Source organism: Ceratotherium simum, chromosome 40, assembly GCF_057802395.1.
Source record: "Ceratotherium simum simum isolate JZ-2026a chromosome 40, ASM5780239v1, whole genome shotgun sequence".
In the NCBI taxonomy this organism is placed as follows: Eukaryota; Metazoa; Chordata; class Mammalia; order Perissodactyla; family Rhinocerotidae; genus Ceratotherium; species Ceratotherium simum.
In genome coordinates this window covers 9036157-9059287 of record NC_141939.1, presented here as the reverse complement: position 1 = coordinate 9059287, position 23131 = coordinate 9036157, and the positions used below count along the sequence as shown (strand labels likewise).

Here is a 23131-nt window from a genome sequence, read left to right as displayed (position 1 = left end):
TGACCTCCAACTGTAAGATAATAAATTTATGTTGTTTGGAGACGCTAAGTTTGTGGTAATTTGTACATTAGCAATACATGGTGTAGAGCTATATCAATGGAGGTTCAAGTGAGGAGGAAAAATGTTGCTAAAGCAAAAGAGCCCACAATTTTGTTGAATGAGTCATCCTAGGAGATGGAATGATGGAAAAGAACATCTAGGGTGTATGAGTCACCTATCTTCAAATACTCGAAGGAGCTATTATTTTAGGAAGAGACCACACTTAATCTGTGGAGTTACTGAAGGCAAACAAAACCCGGCAGGTGGAAGTTACAAGAACGCATATTTGGACTCAATGGAAATAAAAGACTTCTCTACAGTCAGCTATTATAATCTGGACTAAACTGCTGTGTGATTTGGTAATTTCCTTGGTAGTTCCCAAGAAAGGACTGAATGACCAATTATTGGCTGTGCCACGTGAAGGATATCTTCACTGGGAGAGGTTTAACTAAATTACCTCTAAGGTCTCTGTCACTCTAAACCTCCAGGCTTCAGTTTTTCCGTTAAACATAGTCTGGGTTCATGATAAACCAGACTCATAGCCATGATCCCAAAATGCATTGTCCCTTGCCACGACCACACCTGTGCTCCTCATGTGCTCTTATCAGAGCTCCCTTTCCCCAGCATGTCCTCCTGCCCAACCATCATGCTCAGCCTCTAAGACTAACTCAAACAGTGCCGTCTACATCGGTTCTTCTTCTGGACTCCACCTGTGCCCTTAACACCTCACTGATGACTCCAGTTTCATATACCGTGGTACCTCTATTTGGCTTATTGCCCGCCCTAACTATAATCAGATTCCTTGAAAATAGTGTATTACTTACTTCATTTCATATTTTCCCTGCTTCTCTTACCTCCCAATGTTCAGTACGGTTTACTGAACATAGACATCGTCAATAAATATTTGTTGACTGAAAGTATAAGCATAACAAAAGCTTCCACAATTTACTCAAATACCAAATAAGAGAGCTGATTCACGGAAAGTTCACCTACATAAGCTTTCATGTGCTACCCCCAAAAATCTTTTCAGCACAGTGGATGATGCCAAACAGATTTTGATTCTTATATTTGAGCTAGTCATGTGGTCATAACTCCAACTAAGTTGCCTCTGGCTTCCTATACTGCCCTAGTAGGAAAAAAATATTCTGTTCTACTGAGATACCTTTGTTTATTCCCGATTCTAAAATTTCTCTTACCTCCAACTATTGTTATATTGAAGGTCTTGGTGACGTTAAATACTTTGCCATTATGATGAAGGAAAAACATGCAGGTGTAATATCCCTGATCTTGAAACTCTGCATTCTTCCGTAAAGATGAGTTTTTATTGCTCTCTATCTTCTCACAGTTCTGTTTTTAAAAAAACAAGTTAAAATATTTTAAGTAAAAGCAGTATTATATTACAATAATTCAAAATTTTAAAGTTAAAGACTTTTAGAGAAAAAGGGAAACAGTATGAAAACTAGCAGTTTCTGAGTAAATGTCCCAGTGAATTGGCACTGTCTCTACTGGAACAATGAACTACAGTCCCATTACTGTTATTATCATTATCATTATTAATAAATGCTGGGAAATAAAATATGGGGGGCATTGTAGCTGCTTTCATCATTTTCTTTTAACTCTCTTTTACACACAAAGAAAGGCAAGAGGAGAGCAAGAGACAGAGAGAACACAGTAAAAAATCGCTGCTTGGGTCAAAACTTTCCGCACAATTCTATTTCATAACACTTTTAGTCTAATTCCAGGCACTCAGGACTACCCATCCTGAGGGTGGGTCCTGGGGGTGGGGGCAGAATTACTCAGAGAATTGAGTACCCAGCAGACTACCCACCTCCTTGATGTCCTCGACCAGAAGGCAGTGGACTGATTAGAAATGCATCAAGAACATTCAAATCCACAGGTGCATACAAACATATCTCTCTATCACAAATTTCCATATATGTCACAGGAATTAATAATAATAAAATGTCACCTTCTTTGATCCAGCCATCAGTTACCCACAGATAGGTTCTGAAACTATCTAAGAACCAGGAGAGGGAAACGGGAGCTGAATTGCTAACCTTGACTATGTGACACCGTTCCTGAAAATACCAACTGAAATAAACAATTTATAAGTTTTACATGGTGTGCCGTTCTTGCACCTTGATGAAATCACAGGATTCTCCCTCAAAGCTGGTGGCAACTGGGGCTAGGCACAGAGGGTGCCTAGAACGGGCTTGCAAAGCACCCACATGTGTACCTCACTCAGTAAATTGTTTCTGTGTAAGCCAAATTTTTCTAAACCTAAGCTGATTTTTTCCAAGGCATATTAAAATATCAAAGACTATTCTTATTTGTAATCAATTGTTTACTGATTTAGCCTCCTGTTCCCCTCCCCTCAGGTAGGTCATGATCTGTAAACAGGCTGAGAATACTCAACTCCGTGGCCAATTATCTAGCTAAAAACATCCTCATTACATCTACTCTCTAAATTTAAGATCTGCATGTTGGGATTTCTTGAAACTCAGTACACTAACTTTAGAGATTTATATGTACTATAAATTATTTGCACATTCGATGGGAGACAGAGTCAAGTCAACTCTGGACTGACTCAGATGTTTAGAAAATATTTTGGGCAAGACTGTCCTTGAAAAGTCATGAGGAAACAATGTTTGAGCAAAAGGTACAAACAAAAGCTTCTAGGAAATCGTCGTCAGTAGCCTCAACTTTCCCCAGGTCTTCTGTCCAGACCCCCCTCTTCCAGCTCTTCAAAGTCTCCACAACAGAGTCACATTTCTCAGGTTTGTTCTTCTATAGAAGTAATATAATGTGTGTTGTGCATGTGCCTTGTGTGTACATTATGTATGTGTTCATGTATATTACATATACATAGATACATAACGTATGTGTGTGCATACATGTGTATATATAATCTCCATAGTATTGTCTAAAAGAGCTCTTACAACTCATGTAAAAAGTTCACCAAATGAAGAAAATAGACAAAGAAAATAAAAAGACAATCCACAAAAGAAGTAATACTAAGATGCAATAAATATATAAAAAATGTTTAATTTATACTAAGAAAAGAAATGGGGAAAAAGCCACTACTAGAAATTTTGCATGTCAGATTTTTAACTCTTCCTTCTAAAAGTATTACCTTATAGTGTGGTGAGGATGTGAGAAACTGACATAGTTTCCAAACTCCCTGGAGAGGAGTTTGATATGTGGACCAAAAGCCATAAACATGCTCATAGCCTTCGATCCAGTAATTGTACTTTTAGGGATTTTGTTGAAGGATAAAATTATATATTCACCCTAAGACTTACGGGAATGATATTTATTTTAGCCTTATAAATAATAGTGAAAAGTAGAAACCTAACAAAGTCCAATAACAGGATTATTAGAAACAAGTATATACACAACAGAATCCCATGTTTGGAAAAATGTTGAAAGATGAGGGAGAATAATCAGCATATAATCTTTAGTGGATAAAAGGAACATACAAGCAATGAAAAAATACCACTTTTTAAAAGTAGGCGTTCACTCATAAAAACAACTCAAGTCTCTGGCTGGTGGGATTATGAGTGATTTCTGCTATATTCATTATTCATTTTTTTCGTCTTCCAATTTTATAAAATGAACTCATATATTCAGAAAAAATATATACAATAGAACTTTAAATTTTAAGTACATGTGGCAGAAGAAAATTAAAATCCTTAGGCTAGCATTCCAAAAAATTAATTTTTTGAAAGAGAAGAAAAATGAAGGAAAGCAAGAGAGAGGAAGCTGTTATCATTGATTAAACACTTAATATGAGGCAGGAACTGTGCTACAGGCATTATGTGTAGGAGCTCATGACAGCGACACTGAAAGGGCACCCAGCTCAGACAGGCCAGCTGAGCTGCATGGGGTCACACAGCCTGCAAGTCAGGAGGCCAAAATGCTCTATAGCCATGAGACCTCCATTTTGGAATTTTATTTTTTCTATCAAGTCTTAAGTTAAAATATTTTAAAAGCGTTACCTTATACAACAACGTTCTGCCGGCTGGCGGTTTATAGTAACTATGTTCACAGTTTATCTGCAAAGATTTTTTAACTTCCACAATTTTACTCGTCACTTGTTTTTCAGTAAAACAGCTGTTTCTACTTCTTCCGATGACATTTAATTTCCATTCATGAGAATCATTTCTATGAAATAAACGTTTAAAGATATTTTATAATTAGTACAGAGACTTTGCAAATACCACCTTTTAGTAACCAATCCAACAAAATTTTTTCCTTGGTTTTGTATAAAGAGACTTATTCATTGATGCCCAAACCCGGCTCTGCCTCTTTTTGGTTCTGTGCAGCAAGAAATCTAACAACTGTCATGGGATGGGAGGAGGGGGCAGTGAGAGAGAAAAATATGAGCAGTCCTAAACAGAGACACACACACACACACGCGCACACACACACACACACACACACACAAAACCTATCACAGACCATATGTTATAGATGTCAGGAGAGAAATGTTTAAAACTTCAGTAACCTTTGGAGACAGACAAGTTCAGAAATTCTTAACCCAGGTGGTGGTTTCACGAGGTCTATAAAAATCTCCTGAACTTGTTTTCTGAAAGTTTGTATATATACATTGGGTTTTATTATTTCTCAGGGCAGTTTATTTCAGTCCTCTTCTCTTACTGTTGAGTAACCCAACAGTAAACCCTCAGTGTAGTTGTATTGGCACTTTAAGTGCTTTACTGAGCAAAAGCTAGTTTGAATAGATTCCATTGTTGTTCTTCCTTCTGATTAGAAATTAGTAATCTGGAAGAGGAAAAACATTGAATAGTGTTTTTAAAAAGGAGCTTCTGAAAAAGAAAACATTTGCAGTCTGAGTTTTGCTTAAACTGCTCATATGATATATATAGACCCGTATACTAAATATAACAAACCCATGTTGTTAACTTGTCCTGTGTGCCTGACAATTTTGTGCCCACCGTAGGCCTTTAAGTCTACAACAGGATGGAAGGAAGACTAGCACTGATTGAGTTCCAGGAATTGTAACATGGATGTGCAATGGAGACGACTATTTTCCTTATGTTAGATGAGAAAGCTAAACTTCAGGCAAAGTTAAATAACTTGCCCAAGATCACACACTTGGTCAGCGATAGGGCCAGGGTGCAAGTACACATCTGTTTGGCCCTACACGCCAGGAGTGCTTTCACAATGGTGTGCTTTCATAATTGATGTGAATCTGGTCCTTCCCCTTGGATATGAAAGTATACAAGATTGGCCAGGGCTGGCGGGGTGGGGGGAGGTGTGTTGGCAGGCTGTCCTAAAGGTTCAAGAGAGTGAGTCAGTGGCCATGGAACATAATAGAGCAACCTGGCCCTTGGGAAGGATTCAGAATCCCATTGACAGCATCTTCTTCTCAAGTGTGTTTGTAATGTTTCCCTGACTTCAGCCTCGCTGAGCTGGACAGAGACATACATCTGGATCCCTCTGTCTTGTTGCTTACAAAGAATAGGGCACATGCACATTCCCATTTTATCAGGCCATGTTGTTCTCTGCCTCTGAAGTCCTCAGTTCCTAACACTCAACAAATACTGACTGGCGGAACACCTCCATGTCCAAGACGCTGCACTGGGCGTGCTGAAACACGTAGCACACTGTACTTGGTATGGGAGCACAAAGGCTAGTGGGAAGCTGAGGTCAACTAATCCAAAACTGTGACCCTCCAGGCCAGCCCATCCTGATTACAAGAGCCACTCCTGGCCACACACAGAAGGGATTTGAGAAGGTCTAGCCCACTCCCCTGAGGCCCCTTACCAAGCCAACCTTGCTGCCTGTCAGCCTAGAACCTGATTACATGATTTCTGTGTGTGCTTTTCTCTCTACACTCATTTCTTCACCCTATCATCGAAAACTCTGTCTCCTGCACTCCTCCCATCTTTGCGGATTTCCTCCATAAAATCCAATCTGAGAAAAAAGTGATTTTCATCACAGGACTAAAGTTTCAGTCTCCAGAGGCATTTGATCATTAGCAATGGATTCCTGAAAAATTAATAGGATTACAGTTCTAAGGCAGGATTCCAGGTGTGGAGTCTGGTCATTGACAGAAGCCACATGCAACTACAAAGGCTCACTCATCTAAGACGATGCACACATAGACAGACGTACAAACACATCTGCACACACATGCCTCTGGGGCACACACAGGAACCTGTTCACCAGTTGCACTATATTTGAAAGTCTATATCTTCAGTGCTCCCAGATGTGTGAAACAACCTGCTCCCATGTCGGCTCCCATTTATTTTCAAAATCATTGTCAAGCTGTTCCTCCCACCATCACTTTAGTCTCACGTTATTCATCAGCCTCCAATGCCCTTCAATGTTCATCACCACAGCCGCTGTGAGCCAGCTCATTTCTCCTGCCCTCTCCTAGCCTCTTCCAGTCGCTCTACACCTGTCTGACATCCTGCCTCTGTCTGATGATTCCACTGTTTCTTCCTAACCCAGGCTGTGTCCTCCACCTTCCAGATCAGAAAGACGGTTAATGCCCTTTGTCCCTATCTGTCTCCAAGTGACGTTCTGAGGCGACTAGCTCTTCCCACTTTGCTCTTTCTGCCCTGTCCAGAATACTTCGTTCATTTAAATCTTGCTTCTGTTCAATCAGGATTAAGGAGATGGTCGTTTTTCTCTACCCCATCTGTGAGTATTCGTTCTTCCTTAGCTTGGTGTGGAAAGACCCAGTTGTGACCCATTTCTGGAATCATCTATCTTAAAAAGTCACATAAAATTCATTGGTTTAAAAAAAAGAGTTCTTCAATTTCTTTCTGACTCCTGGGAGTTCCTATGTATAAAAACAAACCAAAATGACCTCATTTGTGTAAAACCACAGGAGTGCTATCAAGGTTTCACTGTGATATCTCACTCTGCTTTCAATGGCACTGTTGATAATGATCAGGACTCACTCCAGAAGCACTTGTGAAAGAAATCTACTACTTCTGACAGCACACCATCACCGCTCACCTGGCCCTGAGCTGTTTTCTATAGGGCAGTTTCAAATCCCTATAAAAACACATAGGCACACACACATACATATACACATGCACACATACATGCATACACACACATACATACATGCATCTACACCTATACATGCACACATTTGCACACATACATGCATAATACATACACACATACATACATACCCAATTATGGACATAACATCACCAATGTACCAGATAAACACCATGGCATCAATGTTCTCACTAACAGTCTATCACATGGAAGATTCCTTGCCCCAGTTACTCCTTCCCCATCTCACCAAATAAAGTATAAAAAGAACCAAGTTCAGTAATAATTGTTGACACATTCAGCTGGTTGCTCTCATGTCATAGAACCTATGGTTCTTGATTATGGGTCTCCTGGGAGACTCTAGCGTTATGTCATGAGAAGGCTGTACAAAGCCTCTTCTGTGCTTCCCTATCTCACTGCCCCTGGCTGTTGGTTTGTGATTGACTGCCAAACACACACATCTTTCACTAGCACTGCCACCTGGCTCTCAACAAATTGCTGAGAATTAGACTAGGATATATCTACACCAATTCCAACCCCTCTCCCCAGCCTGAGGATACTACTCAAGAAGCTGACACTGCCCCACTTCACTACATGTTCACAACATTACGAAGCCCTAGCCATTTGTTTCATTTGACCAGCAGCTCGCGACAATAGGGACAGCTGAATTTTAAAATGAATTTCATTCAGTCTTCACTTATCTTGGGCAAGGATCCCCTAAAAGGAAATCGTATTAGGTAATCTCCTTTCATTAAGATCAGTAAGAAAACAAACACAGGGCCAGTATTTAATTTAATCTATCAATAATGAAGTGTTTATATCATGCGGTAGGATGAGTCGGGAGAGAAAATGCATGGATTATCTGACCTTTCAGATTACGGTAAATTTGATTTGCTGAACAAAGCCCAAAAGTGCGAGGAGACAGACTAACACAAAGAGAAGGTGCACTCACCCCATTTGGAAAGAGTAAGATCCACTGTCGTCCAACTCAACTGGCCAAAACTCCAAAACATAATCACGCAGAGCAATTCTGGGTGATCTGCTTGAGTTTAGCTCCACGGGGCCATGTGATCCACTGCATTTGTACCATTTTATGGTGGTGGTTTCATTCTTATGCTCAGATGAAGAAGGGCAATATTTCAGATAGAAAGGTTCCCCTTCAACTGCAGTAATGCGAGTACGTAAAGTACAATCTTCTTCAAAAGATTAGCATAGTAAAAGAAAAAAACAAAAACAGAATGACAAAGGTAAATTGTTTTTCTTTCCTAATGCATTAGGTGAAGAAGGCGGGTACGTCAGAAAGTCTTGAGAAATCTCAGTGTCTCAGCCCTACAGGTTCTCTTATTTTAGGGTCAATCTTTCTAACACTCAGACACTTTCAGAACAGAAATGAAGACAAACCTTCCAACAGCTTCTCCCAGACAGGAAGGTACCTGTACAACTTAACCTGTCATAGCTAGAAGACAGATACATGTAGTGTAATGTTTTAAAAGAAAATGTTACACATACTTCCTCATAAGAAAAGCCACGGAAGTCACGGTGTTGCCACACCTACCTCAAAACATCTGCAACTGAGGAGTCTCCATGGAAAAGAAAACAAGAAACCTAGAGACCTCAGAGATTTTCATCTGCATCATTAGAAGTCTCACCTATCTTGCTCTCAATCAGCCTACCTAAGCGTTCCCTGGGCAGGTGTGGGGATGGTTGAAGGTGTAGATTAGAGTGTGTGTAAATCCGTTATCTCTCTAGGTTACCAGGTGGACAATCAAGAATTGATTAATGTAGTATCACTCCAAATCTGGGTATCCGTCACTTCCCCTTTTTGAACTCTCTCTCTCTCTCTCTCCCCCCTCCTCCCTCCTTCTTTCTCAACTAACCCAGATACTCGGGCTTTGGAAATTTATCTGATCCTTTCAGTTAGACGAGGTCATCATCCCCCTCTTTTTGCACTTCTGATAGTTGAAAGTTGACATTAACGGACCTTTCCCATATCCTGTCCTCCAGTGGCTCCAGGGTGCCCTTTAACCATATCTTGAGAATGAAGTCCTTAAACTGCGTAGAGCATTCTATGAGGGCATGGAGAAAATGCCTTCTCTGTAGCTAGGTTTTCTTTCTCAAAGCAACTGCCTGGTTTTAGTTCAGTGTTGTTAACCACAATATGAAGAGGAAGTGGCTCAGCTGATAGAAGCTTTCTTTGAAAACATGGATGTCAAATCTCCCACAAAGCACAAGAGTTAGTGAACATCAACATTGTGTGTGGTGGTTGTTATAGAATCTCTATTGTGCATTGCAGCGCTTCAACATAGAAGGTGTGATATGTGTCAACGTGGGTGTTACTTTTTAATGACACCCAAAAGGATGGTAGATTATAAAGAGCTTAATTTATTTTCCTATTTTAGAGACATAATATACATACAATGAAGTGCACAAATCACACAATGTGTGCTCTTTTCTGTCTGGATTCTTTTGTTCATAATTGTGTCTATGACAGGTATCCACGTAGCAGTAATTCGTTCTTTTTTCATAGTTATGGAGTATCCAGTTGTGCTAGGATTTGACAATTTCTTTATCCATTCCATTGGTGTTGAACATTTGGGTGATTTTCAGGTTTGGGCCAATCTTAGAAAAGCTTCTGTAAACAGCTGTGCCTGTGTTGTGATAGGCACACGCAATCATTCATCTTTGAGGGGAGTTATCATTTGAAGAAACCTAACCTGGAAGACATACTCTCCAGGAGTGGATGGTTGGCAGTTGAAAGTTCACACTCCCCAGGCAGCTAGTGGCTTCAGATATCTAACCTCATGTTTAACATTATGGGCTTTGTTGATCAGAAATGGTTTTTGATTGGAGAAAAGAGTGGAATTCAAGGTATATGGATTGTCCAGAACAGGCACTCCCATTTTTACGTGAATAGAGCATAAGAATCCAGCAGGGTCCAGAACCTATACCCTTTAGAACGATGTCTGTTTTTGGAATTGTTTAGAGTTTGGATAATAGTAGGATGTTGTCATCTAATTTCAACTAGGTTAAATGAGTCCTACACATAGAATATTGTCATGTCTGCCTAGACTGAACCCTCCATAAAAGGTGCTCTTCAAATACCTCAAAGGACAGAGAGCTGGGACCTTAGCAACCTTACAGAACAGACTCCATGGTTGTTTTTGAGCCTGAAACGTGTTTTCATTGTAACCTGGGAACAAGTGTATCAGTGTATGCGCACAGAGCAGGGACCCAGGAGGCACACTCTCCTGCACCTTGCTTTTTCACTCAGCAGTTTCTGATAGATCATTCCATATCAAGAAGAGCAGAACTACCTCCTTCCCTTAACATCTGGGTAGTAGTGTATTGTATGGATCTCAATAATACGTGGGTCCACTTAAGTAAATATACCTCAATTTTGGGCCTGAGTTATTTGAAAGTATCAGTAACTTAAATCCATTATCTCTTCAGCAGAAATAGGGGATATGGGCTCATGTGTTTCCCTTTCCTAGATAATAGATCAAGGCAAATCAATATTTGTACCCCCACTTTCTCCTCCAAAGCCTAAGGAAAGCCTTGCTAATCACTCATGGAACTCTCCTCCAAAGAATCCTGATGAGGCCTCAGAACGCTTCTCAGTGAAAGTCTCCAAGCATCACTGCTAATAAATTAAAATTGGCGTTTGACACCTGGCATAAAGCCTACTTGTCTTCCCTGGTCTAGGCGGTCTCTTTCTTATGGATTCCCTCTAACTGTATTATTATCTTTAAGATCCATAAGGTATTCGCACTCACTTTTTTCGTTACCTAAATCATGAGAGGAATCTTTGCCTTCATTTCAGGGAGGAAATAATGTGTGTAAAACTTTCTAAAAATCAATAATAAAGATGGCTGGGACTTCAGTTTCAAATAACATGAAGCAAATTTTCATCTCAGACAAATGTAATTTATTTCAGGATACAAGTTTTCATATCCTGCTCTCTCTATAAACTCAGACCACTGAATCTTTTTTTTTTTTCAGTTATCCCATACGAGTCTTGACTTGATCCCATTCCTATGAATCTTTTATTATCTATGCCAGGAACACCAAATGGTTGGCAATTTTATAAAGTAAAATGTAAAATCACTAATTTTAATAAATTCAGCATCTTCAGTAGCCACCTCCACATAAAAACCTTGGTATTCCCTCTGGACTACCCAGGAAGTATGTTTGTGAATGATTATAATTACTTACCTGAGGTGCTTGTAAACATAAGGAGCAAAAGTGTCAAGGGTATTTCTCTACGAGGCATGTTGAGGATTCTGGTTCAAATAGTTTCTCTGGAAAACAGAACAAGACAGGTTCAGCCAAAACTCTCAAACAAAAGCATACCTGTCTTACAAAGGAGGTTTTCAAAAATCTTCTGGGGGCCGGCCCAGTGCTGCAAGCAGTTAAGTGCGCGCGCTCCGCTGTGCCAGCCCGGGGTTCGCGGGTTCGGATCCCGGGCGCGCACCAACACGCCCCTTGTTAAGCCATGCTGTGGCGGCGTCCCATATAAAGTGGAGGAAGATGGGCATAGATGTTAGCCCAGGGCCAGTCTTCCTCAGCAAAAAAGAGGAGGACTGGCATCGGATGTCAGCTCAGGGCCGGTCTTCCTCACAAAAAAAAAAAAAAATTAAAAATAAATAAATAAATAAATTTATAAAAAAAAATCTTCTGGAACACAGACTCTTAAAAAATCGTAAATTTTCATACCCTTTAATATAGTCACCAACTAGTCTCAGAACTTCCAGCCATGTAGAATTAATAAATTTCAAGGCAATGAATTTCGGCATCTAGAAGAAATCCCCAACAATGCAATTTTCTGTTATGAAAGAGCCTGGCTATTTTAAGCCTGGTCTACTAAATTTTACTTCCAAGGTCAAAGTTGAGGACAACAGTATTTCCAGAAAATCTGCTATTCTATGAATAGACCCTCTAAGATATACTAAGATATGTATGGCAGTTCTGCCCATGTAGAAGTGAGTGCGTGTGTGTGTGTGTGTGTGTGTGTGTGTGTTCCAGATGATTTTTCTCTCACCACATAAAAATGCTCATCACGATCTTCATTTGTGGGTTGAATTTTTAGATATCCATCTTTCTTCTTCAGAACTAGGTTCTTCATAATTTAGGAACTAAGCCTATTTTACTCATCACTGTATCACTAAAGACCAGCACAATGCCTATCACATAGTAAGCACTCATTAATACTTGTTCAAGAGGACAAGCTGTGTGGATGTGTGTGCTTGTGTCTACACTCGCATGCCCCTATACATTTATTTCAGGAAATGGAGAGACAAAGCCAGAGTTTCCTATACTCCAGATGCCAAATCTACACGGACTCAATGAACTCAAATCTCTGCTGAATTTCGATCCTCCTCCAACCCATCTTTTGTCCTACCAATTACAAATTTAGAGAGTAGAATAGAGGAAGAGCGCACTGGGGCTCATATACCGAGTCTGAATATTTTGTAAACAATCCTATCTTCCTTGAATACCACACACTAGCTCCACTGGGTGGAGGGAGCACAGCATGACAGAAAGAGCTTGGTTTCTGGGGCACATAAACCTGGGTTGTCATTCAGGCTTGAGCCCTGAAAAGCTGTGCAACCTTCAGCAAGTTGCTTAAAAGTTTCAGAGCCTATTTGCTCAATACCAGAATGGAGATGATAAGAAGCCCTTTCTCTAAAATTAATGAGTGATTAAATGAGCTAACGCTTATGAAGGCTTCCTGGGGACATGGCAGCCTCTTAACCCCAAATAGTTCTCTCACCAACTGCCACTCATCTCCTATACTGAAAAAACGGACTGTTAATTTCCAAATCCTGGATGAAGTTTAACGGCTAAGCTGCCAAATCATTTACATCAATCTTTATGAATAACATCACTAATCATTTGATGTAATTTCCCAGAGATGATAATCAATAACGTAAAGACAAAACAATAAGTCTGTATGGAAAGTACCAACTGTTCATAACCAAGTTAGAATATTTCTATGGTTTGAAATCAACCCCCTGCCCACACACACACACATTATTAACTCTATTCTCTTATCTCAAGTAGAAAGAAAAGTGTTGTTTCCTCTGGTTAAGCTTTACAGTCTTATAAAGGACACTGTTGGTTTTTTGGGTTTTGTTTTTTTTTTTTAATTTTCAAGATCTACTAAGTGGTAAAGTTATTATAAGATAATTCAGCATTCTGATGAGTTAATTCTGAGTTTCAATATGAAACATGTTAAGGTCCCAGTATACAAATTAGCTGATGTTTGCACCACTCTGTGTGTGTATATATATAAAATTTTTACTTAATGTGGATTTAAAAGATTAAGATATTACATAATGAAACTCATTCTCAAAAGAAAAGCTATTTTGAGAAATGTCATAGATACCCTAGTACGTATTAATAAAATATGTGTAGGAGGATATAAATATCAAATTTCTTGCACGTAGGAAATTTTGGGGTATTTTTCTAGTGTTATGTTTGATGTTTGATATCACTTTTTTGCCTTTCCATTACTTTTAAATTTCCTTCCTCTTCCTTTTCTTTCTTTTTTTAATTTTTCTTGTTTCTAAAGTATTAAATGCGCATTATAGGACATTTATAAAATGAAGATTGAAAAGAAGAAAATAATCTCAATACCCGTAATACTTTAGCATGTTTTCTTGTACTTTTTCTATATAGTTTCAAATAATTAAGATGATGTTTAAACAATTTCATATACTGTCTTTTCCACTTATTAAATGAGCATCTTCTTATGTCACAAAAATCTCTTTGCTAACATCATTTTAATTGCCACATAATACTCCTTCATATGGATATATTATAATTTACAAGATGTATTTTATTTTAAAATAACCCCAGAACCATCTTCTCGTGTAAGGCAATATGGACCAGTTTTTGGAGCATGGCCTCTGGTGCCAGACTGGTTGGATTTGAATCCTCATTCTACACTTTACCAGCTGAATAATGCTGGGCGAGTCACTTACCCTCTCTGTCCCTCAATTTCTTCATCCATGAAAGAGAATAACAATCCTACCTCCCAGAGTTGATGTGAAGGTTATCTGAATTACTATTGCAAAGTGTCTGGTGAATAACAAATATCACTTAAATGTTAGTTATTATTATCTATCTACATTTCTCATTATTTTCTTGGTGCTACTATATGGCAGTAGAATCTATGAGTCAAAGAATACATTTTGCACATGATAAATGCATACTGCCAACCTGCGTTCCAGAGATGTTGTAATAATTCATACTCCCTCAACAGTACAAGAGAATATTCATCTGCCACACCCCGACGCAAGCACTGAGCATTCTCATTCTTTAAATCTAATTAGATGTTCAAATTGGTAAAATGGTATCTTGTGGTTTTTTAAATCTGCATTTCTATTTGCACAAATGAGGCAAACTATTAATCATGTGTTTTTTAGCTATTTTATTTCCATATTTATGCACTATCTTTTTACGCCTTTTGCCAGTTCTTAGATGCTTAGTGTTTTTTCCAAATTATTGTTTAGTTTATCTTTTAATTCCTCTTTTGATGTTTTAACATATGGAAAAATTTATATTTATGCAGTCAAACCTATCATTCTTTTGCTTTGAGATTTTTCCATTACTTTTACATTTAGAACATTCCTTTCCCCTTAGTGGTTAGATAGATATTTATATATTTTTTTTCATTTTTATGGCTTAAATTTTTTTACTTTTAATTATTTTCATCCATTAACAATCTTCTTGTTTAGTATGAAGATAGGGTCTAACAACTTATTTTCCCCAAATAGCTACTAATGACTTCTCTATCATTAATTAAATGGTCTGGCTTTCCTTTACAGTTTGTCGATACTGTAGTTATAATGCACAGGTCCTTCCCCAGCACTCTGTGGAAAATCTAACACAACATGTTTGCTCGAATGCAAATACACACCAGCAGGCATGCACACGCACCACACCTCTCTCTCTCTCTAATCTCCCACCTTGCTTTGTTTTTCTGTTCATACCTCTTATCACTAACTGACGTACTATCATTTTGTGTCTGTTTACTTGCTTATTATTTGCTGAATCAATGAATGCATTAAATTCATAAAATATATACAGTTTGGAGTCTTAGGTGACCATCCGATCCATTGTTATATCCACATAGTCTACCTGTGAAGCGCTTCTTAAATCATGACACCCTGAAAAGTATGTTTTAACAACTGCTGTTAAGTCTAGGGCACTCATTCTCACCCAGAGCTTGAAAAAACAATAACAATGCCTGGGTTCCACCCGGACATCTGGAGCACAGCCTGGGCATCCTAATTTATAAAAATCATCCGGGTGATTCTAACATGCAGCTGAGGTAGGGAGACACCGATCTAGGGAACTTATTTGTATACTTAAAAGTAAATTTAATAAATATATGTCCATATATATATGTATGTATATATGCACGTGTGTATATGTAGGTATGTACGTACATACACACACATACATAAAGAATACTCATAAACTTCCCCTAAATCACCCAATGGCACGAAGTGTTCTCTAAATGAAAAAGATTCTCTTGCAAAAATTGTGTGACCTAGGGCGAGGGTCAGATACATGCCGATCACTCTCTCTGAGCCTCGAGGTAGTGCAGTCCAAGGCCCCTCCACAGTGTCCGAATGGTCATCTCCCAAGCCCCTGGTTCTGCCTAACTGCCTTGTTTATGGACCTCACCCTGAGCAAAGTGACCATTCTCTAAAAAAAATAATTCGCAGAAACCTATAGTTATTAGGCCACTTCAAAGATCTTTCTGATAAGGAACCTGAGACGTGCCCAGGTGAAACAGTCAAGTCCAGATTATAGAGCTACACTGACCCACAACAAATAGGTGCAGATTGCCTCAACGCACATCACTCTCATTAGCAAACATATCATTGAGCACCTCCTAAGAGAAACTGCCCTGATGAAAATCATAATACCAGTGATTTCTTAAACACAATTCTTTGTCTACAGTGTTCTCTGCATAAGTGTTTCGCTCAGCCTTTGAGATGATAAAACAACCAAATGCAAAGGGAAAAAAACAATCTTGGACATACACACACACACACACACACACACTTCCACTCTTAAGAAAAGAAGAATTTACGTTGAATTAGGTTTCTTATCTGCAAGGCCAGGAAAATCATACCTTCTCATCATCCTTGTGACACAAATGTCTGCTGTTATTGTCCTTAGGCGTCCCCCACCTCCAGCCAAGCGTGACCTAGATCTCCATCCCTACCTCTCCTAGAAGCTGCGGGGTTCCTGCAGTCCTTGCAACTTGCCTCAATGCTTGCCTTTTCAAGGAAGCTCTCCAGCTGCTACTGCCCCCAACAACCTTGGGCCAAGCCTGCACCACAAGGAGTTCCCATCATTCCAGACTCGGTCGCACTCTCTGGCGGTTTCCCTGCGGGCAAGGACCCTGCCTTCCCACTGTGTTCCCAGAGCAGTTGTTCTTAGCCTTTGTATCTGTGTTTGTTCTGGGGTGGGGGGGATGTCATACTGTCCCAGAACCTGCACAAACCCAATTTCCCCCAAACCTACACCCTCCCAGTCCATCCAGGACCCTTGGGTTGAGAAGCGTGCCCCAGATCCCAGCACTGCATAGCACCTAGTGGGTGTTTGCTGAGGTCCCAAGAACGGTGCAAGGGAAGAGGGTGAAATTAATATGAGAATCTAGGTGTCTACATCTGACTGGGATTGTCTAGTCGTTAATTTGTCTGATAGCTGACAGGCGACCTGCAGGGGGTTCTAACTCCTGGAGGCATCTGGGATCAAAGACAAAGGTTTATGGATCAGGAAAATTTAGGTGTGAATCTGGGATCTATAACTTATTGGCTGGATGCCCTTCCGTAAATTACTGCACCTCTCTGTGCTTTGGTTCCCCTCCTTTCATTAAGCATCATAATAGTGCCTGTTTCATTTGGCCTGTAAGAAGGTTAAGTGAAAAGCATGCATCTAAAAGCTGCCTACACAGTGTCAGACACAGCAAGTATTTAATAAATGAAAACTATCACTGATTTTAGCTGTTCTCACTTTTCCAGAAAAAAAATGGAAAGGTTTTAACCTCTAAAACTACACTATCAGGGAAAGTTGATGATGCTGTCTCACCAATTACTCGTGCGTATATACTTAATATTTAAAATTAGGTAGATACACACACACACACACACACACACACACACAGATAGGTATACATAATAGCATGCCTATTGAATTGGTCTTGCTTTCAGAATCCCCGCCCCTGAAGCTGGGCTGCTCCCTGCCCCTGAGGTGGGATTTGCCCCTGCCCCCCAGGCTGGGCTGCCCCTTGCCCCCGCGGGCAGCAGAGGGCCGTGGGGAGGGGTGCGGCGGCAGCGGCGGCGCCCGTCCTCACCTTCAGACCGGCGTCCGGGGCCGGGGCGGGGGCGCGGTCCCTCCTTCCACCGGTCGCGAGGGCAGCGGCAGGAGTTCGGAAAGCAAGTGAGAAGCAGCAATGTCCTGCGCCCCTGGGACTGCGAAAGAAGAAACGAAAGAGAGGAGCCGCGAGTGTGGCTGCAGAGATACGGCAGCTAGAGAAGGTTGGAAAAAAAGAAGAAGAAGAAGAAACAAACAAAAAACGCAAAGGAAGAGGACAGAGCGTCTGGCAGCCCCTGGCTGGCGGAGGCCGCGGGGGGGCGCCGCTCCGGGTCTGGGGCGCTTCCAGCGGAGCGCGTTCCCTGTCCGGGATGCTCCTCGTCGGGTTTGCTCCCGGTGGGGGGATCCTCCCAGTCGGAGGTGCTCCTCGGTGGGGGATACTCCCCGTCGCAGAGTGCTCCCAGCCTGGGGCGCTCCTCCTTGGGGGTACTGCGGCTCCGGGTGCCCCGGGTCTAGGGTGCTCCTCGTTGGGGGGTACTCCTGATCCGGGATGCCCCTGCTCCGGGGTGCCCCGGGTCTAGGGTGCTCCTCGTTGGGGGGTACTCCTGATCCGGGATGCCCCTGCTCCGGGGTGCTCCGGGTCTGGGGTGCTCCCGGTTTGGAGGCGCTCCGGGTCGGGGGCGCGCCGCGCTCCTCGCAGCGTGCCGGGGTATCGGCTCCTCCGCCCGGGCGCCCGCCTGTGAGTTCCGGGAGCCACTCGATCCCGGGGGCGATGGGGCTCAGCTGGAAAATCCGGCGCCTCGCGCTTTCCCCGCGGAAGTCTGCGGCCTCGGCGAAGCGCCGCGGGGAGCGCGAGCTCCCGGGCGGTGGGCGGTGGCCGAGTGACCTGCAGAGCCTGGAGGTGGCGCGCCAGTGCTGCTCCTATGCCCGCTTCAGGCGCAGAGCAACATACACCAGAGTAAGGTGGGGAGGGAGTCAACCTGCACTAGGTAGGGAGGCCACATCTGCATTTAAGGGGAAGGGCCTGCGGAGGGCTGGGGACAGGACCGAAGCCAAGGAGGAGTCCCCAATATAGCGGACGGCTCCCTGAGGTGAGCCAAAGTGAGGAGGTCATTGTCTCAAGTACTCAGGTCTCAGGTCTGTCCTGAAGCCTTCTGCTTAAGCTGAGGGAGGGGGAGTTCTCTGCTGAGAAGTAAGAGAGAGGGGCATGGAGGTGTCGAATCCAGATTTTCAATTGTTAAATACCCAAGTATAAATCCTTTGAAAGACGTACAAGATATCTACTATGAAATCTACAAACTATTACTGAGAGAAATGAAAGATCTAAGTAAACAGAGGGATATACCATGTTTACGGAGTGGAAGACATTGTTAAGATATCTCTTCTCCACAAGCTGTGGAGTTTATAGGGTCTATACATTTTTAGACTCTCTAGGTAATAGAGACTAGATATTTAATGCAATCCCAATCCAAGTCCCAGGAGGAATTTTCAAAGAAATTGAGAGACTGTTTCTAAAATTTGCATCAATATGCAAATGATCTAGAATAGTCAGAACAATCTTGAAAAAAAAAGAACAAAGTCAGAGGACTTACATTGACTTGAAGGTTTACAAAAAGGCAACGGTGATCTTGACAGTGTGATATTTGCATAAGCATATAAATGGAAAATAATAGAGAGTAGAAGGATAGACCTACACATACAGAGTCTATTAATTTTTGACTAAGGCACCATGTCAATTTAATGGAGAAAGAAAAGTTTTTCACAAATGTTGCTGAAACAACTGGGTATCTCTATGAAAAAAAAAATGAACTTTGACCCTTACCTCATTCTACATACAAGTATGAATTCACAATGGACCATAGACCTAAACATAAAAGCTGGAACCATAAATATTTCATAAAATACATAGGAGAATATCTTTATGACCTCAGGGTAGGTAAAAAAAAAATTCTTAGAACACAGAAAACAATAACCATTAAGAAAAATTGATAAACTGGATGTCATCAAAATTAAAAATGTCTACTAATCAATGACACCATTAAAAAAATGAATAGGTAAGCCTGGAAAAATTCTTACATCTATCTGAAAAAAAAACTTGTATCCAGAATATATAAATAATTTCTACACATCAACAATATGAAGACAAACAATACAATTTAAAAATGTGCAAAAGATTTCCCTTTCACTGAATAATATATGAATGGCCAATAAGAGCGTGAAGAAAGCTCAACACCATTAATCATCAGGGAACTGCAAATTAAAACTACAATGAGATTCATTTAACAACCACTAAAATAACTGAGACAAAATGAAACCTGACAATACCAATCATTGGTGAGGAAGTAGGGGAACAGAAATCTCATACATAACTGGTGAGAATGTGAAATGGTACAATTAGTTTGCAAAAACAATTTGTCAGTTTCTTAAAAGGTTAAATATACACCTACCCCATGACCACTACTAGGTATTCACTCAAAAGACATAAAACACATGTCCACAAGAATGTTCATAATAGCCATATTCATAATAGCTGTAAGTGGGAAACAACCCATATGTCCATCAACAGGGAAATGTTTAAACAAACTGTTGTATAGCCATATGATGGAATGTGACTCCGTAACACAAAGGAGCAAACTACTGACCCATGCAAAACATGGATGAATCCCAAAATTGTTAGGTTGTGTGGAAATAGCCAGACACAATGCTGTCCAACTTTATTGATATGAATTTCAAGACCTGACAACATGAATCCATGGAGATAGAAATCAGAACATTGTTTGCCTCTGAGGAAGGAGAGAGAGTGACGGGGAAATGGCAGGAGGGAACTTTCTGGGGTGATGGGACTATTTCTCTCTTGTTTCAGGTGATAACTACACAGGTATGTGTAATTGTCAAAACTCATCAAACTTAGGATCTGCATTTTATTGAGTGCAAATTTGACTCAATTAAAGATAATTCTTTGTGTTTTTATAATTCACAGGAGTTTTTACATGATCATTTGATAAACACCCAACAGGTTTTGGCTGAATTCATTTTGTTCACACTGCCTGGTGTGGTAGGGGAAGCATCTATTACCCTCACTGTAGAGATGAAGAAACCGAGAGAGGTTAGTGGTGCTGCTGGTATGAGAAGCCAGGTCTTCCGGCAGCTCCCCAACCTCTCTATGGGTAGGCAGCTTGGTATCATGGGTTATTGGAGCTGAGAGAACGCTCTGAGCTTTTCTTCTCCATTCTCCCATTTTTCAGTTGTAGAATCTGAGGCCCAGAGACCTCCAGTGACTTGGGAGGTGGGTGTAAGTTTAGGAAAAGGGATGATGGAAAAAAGACCTCAGCAATGTCCGAGTTTCCCCTGCCCTGTCTGGGTTCTCTGGAATGTTGCTCGCTCCTTTCCACGTTCCCACAGTGGACTCGAAACCCCATATGGTAAGTAAGGTGTGTGCCTTATTTACCTACATATGTCCCTTCACAGCCCTTCCTCTCCCTGTACCCCCCAATAGATACTCAGCACACTTTCAGAAAACGTAAATGGTTGTTGAGTATTTGCAAAGGAGCTCATAACACAGACAGTTAAAATATATTTAAAAATAAGAAATAGGGACAAATCAAAAACAAAGATATTATGGAGCAAGGGAAGAGATTATTATAAATTCCTTGTTATGATATGCTATATACTTGCTGTAGAAAGATCTCAGATTTGGCTCTATGCTTTCAAGTAGCTAATGTAAAGAGGGAAATAAAATCATTTTTAAAATTCCTTGTGTCCATAAATCAAAAACACATCTGTCATTCTGGTTGGATGGGGAAGCAAGAATAAAGGCACATCTATTCCTGATAGTGAGACTGGAAAGAGTTTATTCTTTAGAGGTCTTCACTGAGAGAGGAATGGAATATAATCCACAATACAAGAAACATGTGAAGTGTCATAACAACTGCTGCTATTTATTGAATTTTTACTCTGGTCCAAATAATTCCTTTTTTTTTCATTTGATCAGCACAGAAATACAAAGAGTTTGGTATGATTATTTTCATTTTACCTAAGGTAACTAAGTTTTGGAGAAGTTAAATGACTTACTCATGGTCACACAGCTGGCTGATAGCTGAGGAGGATGTGTTGATTCCAAATTCTATGATGTTAACCCATCAACTATACTGCATATTTTTCATTGGCTAACTTTTTAGTAATTCAATAAAATCAGATGTCACCACATAAAAGCACAATAATCTCCCAGAGTAGGGTAACTAGATTTAACAAACAAAAATAAAAGACACCCAGCTAAATTTGAATTTCAGATCAATTTCAGATGAAATTTCATTGTCTGAATTCACTTTAACTGATGTCCTGTCTTTCACCTGGCAACTCTAATCCAGGGATTACAGATTTAGATCATAGGGTATCTAGACGGATGAGTAGCTACAGAGCCTTTAGGCAACCTTCCAGAAATATTTCTTTTCAGGCAAGATTCTGTATGGTACTGAATGACAGTGAGTTGAAGACTACACTCCCCGTCAAGGATCTGGAATGCAGTTTTCTTTTGCCAGTTAAACATGGAATCATACATTTTATTAAGCAACTCAGCTGAGGGTAGGCTCTCCATCTACTTGCAAAATTTGAGGCTCCAATAGGAGCCTAAGTGGACACTGGCTTAGCTCTGGATCCACTGATGGGCTCTCTGGCCCCTGATGGCATGTGATCTCCTTCAGGAAACTGATGGGAGTGGCCTTGACTGTGAAAATTAACTTCAGTATTGCCAAAACAGTTGTGCCAAATTGCCACACTAATTTTGTAGAAATGTTACAACAAACGAAGTTTCTCAATTTAGAAAAAAAATTTTTTTTAATTGGCAGGTATTCTGACATGGTCATTGTAGAATTATTTATAAAGATGTCTATTTAAATTGGACACGACTTAAATATCTAACAATGAGGAATTAGGTATGTCAACTGCAGCACAACCATGAGATGAAACACTATGAATATTTTAAAATGTTCAAATTTCAATGACATGTCAAATGCTTTTATCATGATGTTAAGTAGGAAAAAAACACAAAAACTACACACTATGTAATCTCAGCTATATAAATGGTATGTTTAAGTATGAATTAAAATTTTTAAAAATACAAGAAAATTTACCAAAATGTTTAAAAGTCGTAACCTTAGGATGATGCATTTATGAATGAGTTTTATTTTCTTCTTTTATACATTCCATTCTTCTACAATGCACTTCTATCACTTTTATAGTGAGAAAAAATATTTCTAAAGAGAATAAAAATATACAAAAGAAATTTTAGAACTGAAAAAAACTTGATTACAATGACAATTGAGATAAGGTACTCCAACAAAATGGACAATATTGAGATGATAGAACTAAGCATCTGATCAAATTGGCATCTTGGGAACAAGACTTGCTACCCACGTTCTGCTTGAGGGAAACTGAGTGTTCTTCAAGACTACATGAAAATTTAACTGAAAAACTTTTAGTTTGATGTTCAGAATGTAGACTATTGACAAGGAATGAGGAGAGGGAGAACAAGATAGAGAGAGAGAAAGAGAAAAAGAACGTAGTGAAAAGATCCTACGCCACAATGGAGAAAGACCAGCAAAGGGAAGAGGGGAAATAAATGTGGGGTGCAGAAAGGGGGATTGAAGACAAAAATTTCTGGGCATTTTGCATCCACCCAGAATCAGGAAAACAGAAGTAAAGTTACCAGAAGGAACCTGAG

At 40.3% G+C, this 23131-nt stretch overlaps 1 protein-coding gene across 1 annotated transcript in view; it reads right to left on the bottom strand.

Annotated features, from left to right (window-relative positions):
- The window catches only part of IL18R1 (interleukin 18 receptor 1), a 34458-nt gene extending 23102 nt beyond the window's left edge, over window positions 1-11356 (bottom strand). The window contains 4 exon segments of the mRNA XM_004435868.3: window positions 1236-1386; window positions 4038-4203; window positions 8030-8273; window positions 11290-11356. Coding sequence (XP_004435925.2) covers window positions 1236-1386; window positions 4038-4203; window positions 8030-8273; window positions 11290-11347 — 619 coding nt within the window. The 5' untranslated portion in view covers window positions 11348-11356.
- Window positions 11357-23131: the final 11775 nt, after the last annotated feature.